The sequence below is a fragment of the Poeciliopsis prolifica genome, unplaced genomic scaffold (genome assembly GCF_027474105.1).
Source record: "Poeciliopsis prolifica strain line A6 unplaced genomic scaffold, Auburn_PproV2 SCAFFOLD160, whole genome shotgun sequence".
Lineage (NCBI taxonomy): Eukaryota > Metazoa > Chordata > Actinopteri > Cyprinodontiformes > Poeciliidae > Poeciliopsis > Poeciliopsis prolifica.
In genome coordinates, this window is record NW_026562535.1 from 298,805 (window position 1) to 311,415 (window position 12,611).

Consider the following 12,611-nt stretch of genomic DNA (forward strand, 5'->3'; position numbering starts at 1 on the left):
TCTTTTATTAACAGGGGTTGGTCTCTGGTTCTGGTTGGTTCTGGTTGGTTCTGGTTGGTTAAGATTGGTTCTTATTGGTTCTGGTTGGTTCTTATTGGTTGTGTCTGGTTCTGGTTGGTTCTGCCTGGTTCTGGTTGGTTCTGATTGGTTCTGTTGGTTCTGATTGGTTCTGCCTGGTTCTGTTGGTTCTGATTGGTTCTGATTGGTTCTGTTGGTTCTGATTGGTTCTGTTGGTTCTGATTGGTTCTGATTGGTTCTGGTTGGTTCTGTTGGTTCTGGTTGGTTCTGTTGGTTCTGATTGGTTCTGGTTGGTTCTGTCTGGTTCTGTCTGGTTCTCAGACAGAACCAGTTGGTTCTGATTGGTTCTGCCTGGTTCTGTTGGTTCTGATTGGTTCTGATTGGTTCTGTTGGTTCTGATTGGTTCTGGTTGGTTCTGTCTGGTTCTGTTGGTTCTGATTGGTTCTGGTTGGTTCTGTTGGTTCTGTCTGGTTCTGTTGGTTCTGATTGGTTCTGATTGGTTCTGTTGGTTCTGATTGGTTCTGTTGGTTCTGATTGGTTCTGCCTGGTTCTGGTTGGTTCTGTTGGTTCTGGTTGGTTCTGATTGGTTCTGCCTGGTTCTGGTTGGTTCTGTTGGTTCTGATTGGTTCTGATTGGTTCTGTTGGTTCTGATTGGTTCTGCCTGGTTCTGGTTGGTTCTGTCTGGTTCTGTTGGTTCTGATTGGTTCTGGTTGGTTCTGTTGGTTCTGTCTGGTTCTGTTGGTTCTGCAGCCCGGTGTGGTGCCAGCAGTAGGTGCCGGTTCCTTCCACCTGAGCAGGCCCGTCTTTGTTCAGGAATGTTGGCCCGGATCCGGACTCTTGTTGTTCTCTCAGAACTCTTTCGCTTTGTCTGGTTTCCTTCCACAGAAGTGCACAGGCGCTGGCCCGGGTCCAAACCGTTTCCAGGGAACCGCAGGAGTTCTGCTGCTGTTTCATCAACTGATTGGAGCAGCAGGACGGACAGAGACACAGAGGACGGACTTGGACTGGACCGGACCGGACCTGCTTCCTCTCTGCCTTGGAGAAGAACCAACATTTCTACATCACATTTCTGCTTTGCGGATCAGCAGGTACTGGAACCATAGATCTGTTCTAGAACCATAGATCTGTGTTCTCCACTTGGTCTAAGTCTTTACTGGTTCTCAGAGCTGCTGGGCAACTGGAAGCTCTGGTTTCCAGTTGGTAAGCTGGTCTGTTTCATGTCCCATTGCTTCCACATATGGAGCGATGACGGCTTTCATGCCTCCAGCGTCCCGGTGGACGCCCGGGGCTTCATCAGTGACAGGACGGGGCGGCGTGGCTAAACTCCAACCAGGTTTTTTGAATGACAGATGAGATAAATATGAAGGAACTCCGGTGCTTTTAAAGCTTCCAGTAACTAACATAGTTCATCTGCAGATAAATGTTTTTCTTTGGAACATTTCTGCAGCAAATGCTGACATCATGTAACCATGGATATCAGTGCAGGATTAAAAGGTGGAGATTAGTTCAGTTTGTCTGTTGATCAGCGATTCCTGACTGAAGAGCTTGTATTCTTGGAGGTGAACCAGCAGCAAGGAACGGTTTTTATCAGTCTGGTGACTCAGGACGTCAGTAAACTCCACATCAGGGCGACGATCGCTTCACCAAAGGTCATGATGATGTCACTCAGGTCAAACGTCGGCTGCAGAAACACTTCATCCTTTTTCCAAAAACTTACTGGAGTGAATGTAACTAGTTACCCCACTCTGGTTGTGGGCGGGGCCAGTTGGAGGTCTGCCACTCTGATTGGCTGTGAAATTTGCGGTGGTGTCTCAGGGCGTTCAGTGGGTTGCCAGTTCGAATCCTCGTTCCCTCAAACCAGGTTCTGCTTTGGAGGAGAGAGCTGTGGGACCTGTCTGCGGTTCTGTTGGGTCAGGTCGGTTCTGGTGGGCTCGGTGCAAACCTGCCGTTTGGGTTTCAGATCTTGTGAGTGTTGGGGTCCCTCAGGGCAACGTTCTGAGCTCTGGCACAGCGGCGGGTCAGCAGGTTTTCCTGCAGCCTGGATGCAGATCCAGGTTTCAGCTCCTTAGCAGGATCAGATGGACAGATGGACAGACTGACCGACGGACAGACGGGAAGACAGACAGACGGACAGAAAGATGGACAGATGGACAGACTGACCGACGGACAGACGGGAAGACAGACAGACGGACAGACGGGAAGACAGACAGTCGGACAGAAAGATGGACAGAGGGACAGAAAGATGGACAGATGGACAGACTGACCGACGGACAGACGGGAAGACAGACAGACGGACAGAAAGATGAACAGATGACAGACGGACAGAAAGATGGACAGATGGTCAGACGGGAAGACGGACAGATGGACAGACGGACAGATGGACAGATGGACAGACAGACAGATGGACAGACAGACAGATGGACAGACGCAGCCGTCAACCAAACTGCCTCCCAGGTCTTTACTGGTTTCCGTTTGATCCCAACAGAAGATGTTTGCGGATGAGACCAGCGCCGTGGTGAAGAACGTGGGAGCAGAGGAGGAGCTGATCTCCAACTCCAACCTCAACCACAAGGTGGAGCTGCTGACCCTGGTCCGGGTCAGCCAGGGCAGGTTCTTCAGTTACCCCAAGTACACGCCGGTGGACTGCACCTTACCAGAGCTGCTGGAGGACGAGGACTTCTCTGCAGGTGGGTTTCCTGACAGACACAGCAGCAGCACCTGGAGCCTTTCTGTGACCTTTAACCTTTCTGCCAGAGGTTGAAGAAGAACTGCTGGTGAAGGACTTCAAGACGTCGGTGGAGAGCAGCGGGAGCGGAGAGCTGGGCGGAGGACACCAAACGGCTGGCGAAGCGGCGATCTCTGCAAAGTGTGACTCTGTGGACGGCCTGGTGGAGCCGGTCAGCATCAAGAAGAAGAAAGCCAACCTGAAAGGCGTGAGGAAGACCTTCAACGGCAGGTGGGGCGCCATCCGGCTGTGGTACCGACCCGGTGGTCCGAACTGGTTTTGATGAGTTCCTCTGCTCATCATCTTTGTCAGGAAGCTTGAGAAAGGAAAGTTGAAGCTGCTGAAGATGAAGGAAGAGGACAAACTGGCCTTTGTCCACGAGACGCTTTACAACACCGGACCTGTGAGGATGATCCGGAGGTCTGCTCAGGACGGGTCCATTTCAGCCACGTACCAGAAGTTCCTGAAGCTGCTGGTCAAGGTGAGAAACCTGCCGAGTCCAGCACAGAACACCGCTTCCACACAGGAAGTAGGAAACCCTGACTTCCTGTTGGACCTTCAGCTCAGCCCCTGTAGGAGGTTGGACCTGGGGCCCCATCATGGCGCCATAGGAGGTTGGACCATGACATTAATTGTCCTCCTTTGTCTCCTTATCAGGGCAGCAGGACGGAGGAGACGACGTTCACCGTTCCAGAGAAATCCACCTTTGCGTTTGGACTTCAGGAGATCCTGTGGGACGACGAGACGATCAGTGAGGACAACGTCTCCCTGATGTTTGCTGTGTTTGTTTTGCAGTTTTCTCATCGTTTCTCCGTGTTTTAACCAGACATCCCGTTTGAACCCTGGGCTAACAGGAAGAACCTGGGTGAGTTCCTTCAGCTGCTCTGTAGCCAATCTGGGCCGACTGGCTGGTGAGTGAAGGTCCAAGTGAGAGACTCACTCTGAGCTGAGCTGGTTCGGAGCTGATGATGCGTCTGGGTTCAGTCGGGCTCAGGAGGCGTTGACTGGTCCCTCTCTGTAAGGCAGTGTCTCGGTTCCGGTCCTCAGGACCCTCATGTCTTCGGTGTTTCCCTTCTGTCTCATGGACTGAATCTCTGGGTGATCAACAGCCTGCTGTTCTTGATGGCTGCAGAAGAGGTCATGCTACCATTTGGGTCAGCAGTTCTGGAATAGAGACTGATCCAGAGAAGGACTGAGGACTGGAACTGAGAAGCTCTGATGTAAGGAGACAAATCATAGGTCTAGGAACCCCAGAGGAAAATCCTTCTGCATGTAGAGCAAAGATCATGATTATTGTTCTACTAAATCAGTGAAATGAATCTCACTGATTTGCTTAAACCTCGTTCTCTTCGTTCTCTTCGCTCTCATCGTTCTCGTCGTTCTCGTTGCTCAGTTCATCCTCAGGCGTTGAAACAAGCTGCATCCTAAATGCTCCTTCCTCACATTTCTGCTCTCAGTAAAAATCTGTTTCTTCTATGACGAATGAAAACCTGAAAACCTGATCAATTATTTTCTGAACTGTTTTGGGTTTGGATGAATCCGAGTCCTGTCTTCTGCTCTTTAACGGTTTGACTCCTGTTTCCAGGCCTGTTCACACACGACACAGTTAATCCAGATCAGCTGCAGGAGGCCAGAGAAGGTAACAGGAATTCTAAAACTTTGACAAAACTTTAATAATTACAGTTGTTCATGACGTGAAGCTCGTTCTGATTGGACCTTGTTCATCAGGACAACCTGATTGGTCAACAGAAAACCGGATGGGTTGTCTGGTTGATGCTTAACTAGTTAAACTAAACTGCTAAACTTAAAGGGACAAATGAAATCTCAATGCTCTTTCCATTCAGAAACTGTAAAATATGGTAAAATTAAACCGGTCCAGTCTGACCTGGATGATGGATGATGGATGGATGGATGGATGGATGATGGATGGATGATGGATGGATGGATGGATGGATGATGGATGGATGGATGATGGATGGATGGATGGATGATGGATGATGGATGATGGATGGATGATGGATGGATGATGGATGATGGATGGATGGATGGATGGATGATGGATGATGGATGGATGATGGATGGATGATGGATGGATGATGGATGATGGATGATGGATGGATGGATGATGGATGATGGATGGATGGATGATGGGATGGATGATGGATGGATGATGGATGGATGGATGATGGATGGATGGATGGATGGATGATGGATGGATGGATGATGGATGGATGATGGATGATGGATGGATGATGGATGGATGATGGATGATGGATGGATGGATGGATGATGGATGGATGGATGGATGGATGATGGATGGATGGATGATGGATGGATGATGGATGATGGATGGATGGATGATGGATGGATGATGGATGGATGATGGATGATGGATGGATGATGGATGGATGATGGATGATGGATGATGGATGATGGATGATGGATGATGGATGATGGATGGATGGATGATGGATGGATGGATGATGGATGGATGGATGATGGATGATGGATGGATGATGGATGGATGGATGATGGATGGATGATGGATGATGGATGATGGATGGATGGATGATGGATGGATGATGGATGGATGGATGGATGGATGATGGATGATGGATGGATGGATGATGGATGATGGATGGATGGATGATGGATGGATGGATGATGGATGGATGATGGATGGATGATGGATGGATGATGGATGGATGGATGGATGATGGATGGATGGATGGATGGATGATGGATGGATGGATGATGGATGGATGATGGATGATGGATGGATGGATGATGGATGATGGATGATGGATGGATGGATGATGGATGATGGATGGATGGATGGATGGATGATGGATGGATGGATGATGGATGATGGATGGATGGATGGATGGATGGATGGATGATGGATGGATGGATGGATGGATGATGGATGATGATGGATGGATGATGGATGATGATGGATGGATGGATGGATGATGGATGATGGATGGATGATGGATGGATGATGGATGGATGGATGGATGGATGGATGGGATGATGATGGATGGATGATGGATGGATGATGGATGGATGGATGGATGATGGATGATGGATGATGGATGGATGGATGATGGATGATGGATGGATGATGGATGGATGGATGATGGATGATGGATGGATGGATGATGGATGGATGGATGGATGGATGATGGATGATGGATGGGATGGATGGATGGATGGATGGATGATGGATGATGGATGGATGGATGATGGATGATGGATGGATGGATGGATGGATGGATGGATGATGGATGGATGGATGGATGGATGGATGATGGATGATGGATGGATGGATGATGGATGATGGATGGATGGATGGATGGATGATGGATGGATGATGGATGGATGGATGGATGGATGGATGGATGATGGATGGATGGATGGATGATGGATGGATGATGGATGGATGATGGATGGATGGATGATGGATGATGGTTAGATGGATGGATGATGGATGATGGATGGATGGATGGATGATGATGGATGGATGGATGATGGATGGATGATGGATGGATGATGGATGGATGATGGATGGATGGATGGATGATGGATGGATGATGGATGGATGATGGATGATGGATGATGGATGGATGGATGATGGATGGATGGATGATGGAGGATGGATGATGGATGGATGGATGATGGATGATGGATGGATGGATGATGGATGGATGATGGATGATGGATGGATGATGGATGGATGGATGATGGATGGATGGATGATGGATGATGGATGGATGGATGGATGATGGATGGATGGATGGATGATGGATGGATGGATGGATGATGGATGATGGATGGATGGATGATGGATGATGGATGGATGGATGATGGATGATGGATGATGGATGGGGATGATGGATGATGGATGGATGATGGATGATGGATGGATGGATGGATGATGGATGATGGATGGATGGATGATGGATGATGGATGATGGATGGATGGATGATGGGATGATGATGGATGGATGATGGATGATGGATGGATGGATGATGATGATGGATGGATGGATGGATGGATGATGGATGATGGATGATGGATGGATGATGGATGGATGGATGGATGATGGATGATGGATGGATGGATGATGGATGATGGATGATGGATGGATGATGGATGATGGATGATGGATGATGGATGATGGATGATGGATGATGGATGGATGGATGGATGGATGGTTAGATGGATGGATGGATGGGATGGATGATGGATGGATGGATGGATGGATGGATGGATGGATGGATGATGGATGGATGGATGGATGGATGATGGATGGATGATGGATGGATGGATGGATGATGGATGGATGGATGATGGATGGATGGATGGATGGATGATGGATGGATGGATGATGGATGATGGATGGATGGATGATGGATGGATGGATGATGGAGGATGGAGGATGGATGGATGGATGATGGATGGATGGATGATGGATGGATGGATGATGGATGATAGATGGATGGATGATGGATGGATGGATAATGGATGATGGATGGATGGATGATGGATGGATGGATGATGGATGGATGGATGATGGATGATGGATGGATGATGATGGATGATGGATGGATGGATGATGGATGATGGATGGATGGATGATGGATGGATGGATGGATGATGGATGATGGATGGATGGATGGATGGATGGATGGATGATGGATGATGGATGGATGATGGATGATGGATGGATGGATGGATGGATGATGGATGATGGATGGATGGATGATGGATGGATGATGAATGGATGATGGATGGATGATGGATGGATGATGGATGGATGGATGGATGGATGATGGATGGATGGATGATGAATGGATGATGGATGGATGATGGATGGATGATGGATGGATGGATGGATGGATGATGGATGGATGGATGATGGATGATGGATGGATGGATGATGGATGGATGGATGATGGAGGATGGATGATGGATGGATGGATGATGGATGGATGGATGATGGATGATGGATGGATGGATGATGGATGGATGGATGATGGATGGATGGATGGTTAGATGGATGATGATGGATGGATGATGATGGATGGATGGATGGATGGATGGATGACGGATGGATGGATGATGGATGGATGATGGATGGATGATGGATGGATGATGGATGGATGGATGGATGGATGATGGATGGATGGATGATGGATGGATGGATGATGGATGGATGGATGATGGATGATGGATGATGGATGATGGATGGTTAGATGGATGGATGATGGATGGATGGATGATGGATGGATGGATGGATGGATGGATGGATGGATGGATGGATGGATGGATGATGGATGGATGGATGATGGATGGATGATGGATGGATGATGGATGGATGGATGGATGATGGATGGATGGATGATGGATGGATGGATGGATGGATGGATGGATGATGGATGGATGATGGATGATGGATGGATGGATGATGGATGGATGGATGATGGAGGATGGAGGATGGATGGATGGATGATGGATGGATGGATGATGGATGGATGGATGATGGATGATAGATGGATGGATGATGGATGGATGGATAATGGATGATGGATGGATGGATGATGGATGGATGGATGATGGATGGATGGATGGATGGATGGATGGATGATGGATGATGGATGATGGATGATGGATGATGGATGGATGATGGATGATGGATGGATGGATGATGGATGGATGGATGGATGATGGATGATGGATGGATGGATGATGGATGATGGATGGATGATGGATGATGGATGGATGATGGATGATGGATGGATGGATGGATGGATGATGGATGATGGATGGATGGATGATGGATGGATGGATGGATGGATGGTTAGATGGATGGATGATGGATGGATGGATGATGGATGGATGGATGGATGATGAATGGATGATGGATGGATGATGGATGGATGATGGATGGATGGATGGATGGATGATGGATGGATGGATGATGAATGGATGATGGATGGATGATGGATGGATGATGGATGGATGGATGGATGGATGATGGATGGATGGATGATGGATGATGGATGATGGATGATGGATGGATGGATGATGGAGGATGGATGATGGATGGATGGATGATGGATGGATGGATGATGGATGATGGATGGATGGATGATGGATGGATGGATGATGGATGGATGGATGATGGATGATGGATGGATGGATGATGGATGGATGGATGATGGATGGATGGATGATGGATGGATGATGGATGGATGGATGGATGATGGATGGATGGATGATGGATGGATGGATGATGGATGGATGGATGGATGATGGATGGATGATGGATGGATGGATGATGGATGATGGATGGATGGATGATGGATGGATGATGGATGATGGATGGATGGATGATGGATGGATGATGGATGATGGATGGATGGATGATGGATGGATGATGGATGGATGGATGGATGATGGATGGATGATGGATGGATGATGGATGGATGATGGATGGATGATGGATGGATGATGGATGGATGATGGATGGATCTGTTTTTCTCCTGAATGTTGATGGTATAGACAGTTAGATGATAAAAATGATTATTTTCCGTTTTACTCAAAGGAAAATCTCCAGGTTCTCTCAGAGCTTCAGCCCTGAGATCAGAAATTGATCAAAGTCCAAAATACGACAATATGCCGACGATAGACGGATATGACAAAAATCACGACTGGTCAAATATTTGGAACATTAAATAATAATAATAAATAGATGTTAAATATCCCCCAGAAATGCCAGAAATGCAGGACGACGTAACGGATCATAAGGCCACAGCGCCACCTGGAGGCTCTAAACCTAAAGGCAGCACATAAATTGTGCAACAATGATTGTCTGAGTGGACAGAAAACCAGCCAGACTGATGAAAACACCATGAATGAACTTTAATCTTCTTGTTATTAGCAGACAAATGAATTTAACATCCAACAGAAACTGGAAACTATCATCAGTATTTATGGCTCCTGATTGGCTGATTGGCTGCTGGAAAACAAACAAATTCACCTGATCCAAAACGATCTGCTCTAAAGCGTGGTGAGGATTTGGTCCGGACCGTAAACGGACCCGACGTCTTTATTTCACCCCATCAGAGAGAAAACATGGCCGCCGCTCTAGAAGTGGTGACAGAGAGAGACCTGGACCGGATCAGAGTCTGAACCTTTGTTCAGCTGCCAGGCCGGGTCCTGATCCCGACCCGACCCGAAGCTGCTGCATGTGGAAACCTCTGGGTGTCGGTTCTGATCTGCAGCCTTAGATTCGGTCCAGATCTCAGCGGACGGCCAGGGCCATAAAGTGGGGGGCCAACGGCCCCACTAATCCCTCTGGCCCTATGGCTCTGACCTCTGACCTCTGACCCCTGACTTTGACCCTGCTGTTTCGTCCTTCAGGGGTCCAGAACAAGGCGTTCCTCCTGAAGCCGCTCACTCGTCTCCCTCATGCGACCCGGCAGAACCTGCTGAAGACGCTGCAGGAGGTTCTGGAGGAGGACGGCGCTCTCAGCCAGCTGGAGGAAACGGTTCAGACCCAAACTTCCTGTCAGCTGGTTAACCTCCAGACGGCGGCGTCTGATCAGACGGTGATTCTTCTTCTCCTCTTCCTGTCAGCTGGACCAGAGCAGCAAAGGACAGCCAGAGCGTCCCCCGTCCAAGGTCGTTTCGTCCTTCATGGACGTCTTGGATGAGTCCAAAGTCTCCTCCAAAGTGAGGGACGCTGTCCATCTCCTGGTCTGCGCCATGGACGGTGAGTGTGACGCTGCTGCCACCTACTGGCCAATCGTCTGAGCTGCAGCCTTCAGTTCTTCTGTTTCCTGCAGGTCTGCCAGAGCTCGAGGTGCGACCTTTGACCTCCTGTGCTCCTGAAACTCTGACTGTCCTCGTCCAGCTGGTTTGTGCCCTACTTACCTACCTACAATAAATCTCTAAAAATTGTGATTATTATTTTCATCTGAACTCCAGATTTACAAACAAACCTGAACAAATTTAAATGAAGGACAAAAGGAACAAAAATGAGTCAAAATGAGACACTGAGGCTGTTTCCCTCCTGACGGTCCAGTCCACCCGGTTCTACTGGAACCAGAACTTCTGCTCCACCTCCAGCTGCTGTGGTTCTGACCCAAACCAGCCTGTTTCCCTCCTGGCCTGTGGGGGCGCTGCACCAACAACCACTGCAGGAAACGACACTAAAACCTCTGAAGACGCTGAAAGCAACTTCCTGTTTCACCAGATGAAACAAGATGGAGGCGTCAGAGTTTAGTGATTTCTCTTTAGTTTTTGGCTGAAGACCAGGAGCCATTTCTGCTGCTAGCGCTAGGCTAGCACGTTAGCTTTGGTTGGATTTACCCAGAATGCCCTGCTCTGTAGTCACTTCCTGTCTTTTGAGCGGTTTCTGGTCCACTTGGCGTTCACATTCAAACCGAACCAGACCCAGGCTTGGAGGACCAGAGGTCAGAGGTCAGCTACTAATCTCACCTCACCAACCAGACCGAACTTTGACTAGACAAATGGACCAGAGTTTAGTCAAAGTGACTGAACAGAACTGGTGGGAATGATTCATAAATGGAAAAATTTGGGCCAGAGTGGGACATCATTGTCCACTCATCCTGTCTCTTTTCCCTCATCCTGTCTCCTTGTCCCTCATCCTGTCTCCTCGTGTGTCCAGGTGGACAGTCTGAAGGACGGAGATGAGCCCAGTCTCCCTGCATGTCCCCCTGTCCCCCTGCAGCAGGACGGGGGGCTGCGCTGGGCGGCGGATGTCCTCTGTGGGTCCAGTGAGACGCTGGCGGAGCTGAGTGCGGCGTGGGACCGGCGTCCCGAGGTTCTGCTGGAGGTTCTGGCTCTGGCCGTGTTGGGAGTCCACAGGCTGCAGGAGGGAAACGGTCCAGATGATGAATCTGCCTCAGAAAATTATTGAACATAATTTACATGATTGAAACTTTGCATGATTTTTTTCCTGCATTAATATTCATTTTAAACAGAGTTTCATTCTTTTCATGGGAAAATCTTTGAGTCTTTAACAAACTGCTGTTGCTCTTCATGTTCATTCAGGTTTTTCATTCATGTAATATAGATATTAAGAGTTTGGTATGGATTTGCTCTTTGGACATTTGAATAAAATAAATCTCTCTGATGAACGTATTGATTTGGGTCACTATGGGTCAACTCAGTGGTTCCCAAACATTTTTTATTGATTAGAATAAAATAGAATAAAAGAATCAATATTGTTTCCAGACATAAAACTTTACAAACATTTAGTTTTCAACTGAAGTTTATTTCAAACTTCAGTTTTAAAAAAACAAACTACAAACAGGGAAACTGTGTAACTTTTTAATTTTCATTCATCCATAACACGGCTGCAGTGGCACGGCTTCCCTGTAGGGGGCGCCACACTTTGGGAACCACTGGGTTAAACTGACTTGAACTTTTTCTCTTCTGCATTGAATTTATGTAATCAGTCATTGATGCTATTAAACATTTAAATCTCTGGAAATATTCCTGTTTTTAATGAGTTTAAACTTTTTCTATGGTTTTAATATTGAAGTCAGTGATAGAAAATATGGCAGTCTACATTTAATCTTTTCAACTCAGAAACTTTGAGCTCATTTGCAGAATTTCTGTCATTTTATTGGAACATGTAGAGTTTGTGATGTACCAGTCAGTCAGTCAGTCAGTCAGTCAGTCAGTCAGTCAGTGAGACAGTCAGTCAGTCAGTCAGTCAGTCAGTCAGACAGTCAGTCAGACAGTCAGTCAGTCAGTCAGACAGTCAGTCAGTCAGTCAGTCAGTCAGACAGTCAGTCAGTCAGTCAGACAGTCAGTGAGACAGTCAGTCAG

General features: G+C 47.7%; 1 protein-coding gene across 1 annotated transcript; it reads left to right on the forward strand.

Moving 5' to 3' along the window:
• Positions 1-958: 958 nt before the first annotated feature.
• Positions 959-11,910, forward strand: LOC129356184 (uncharacterized). Its single transcript, XM_055025782.1, has 11 exons — positions 959-1,106; positions 2,504-2,705; positions 2,773-2,974; positions 3,056-3,224; positions 3,401-3,494; positions 3,570-3,608; positions 4,329-4,382; positions 10,173-10,300; positions 10,389-10,524; positions 10,598-10,668; positions 11,443-11,910. The coding sequence occupies exons 2-11, from the start codon at positions 2,507-2,509 to the stop codon at positions 11,692-11,694; spliced, it is 1,344 nt and encodes a 447-aa protein (XP_054881757.1). The 5' UTR covers positions 959-1,106; positions 2,504-2,506; the 3' UTR covers positions 11,695-11,910.
• The last annotated feature ends 701 nt before the right edge of the window (positions 11,911-12,611 follow it).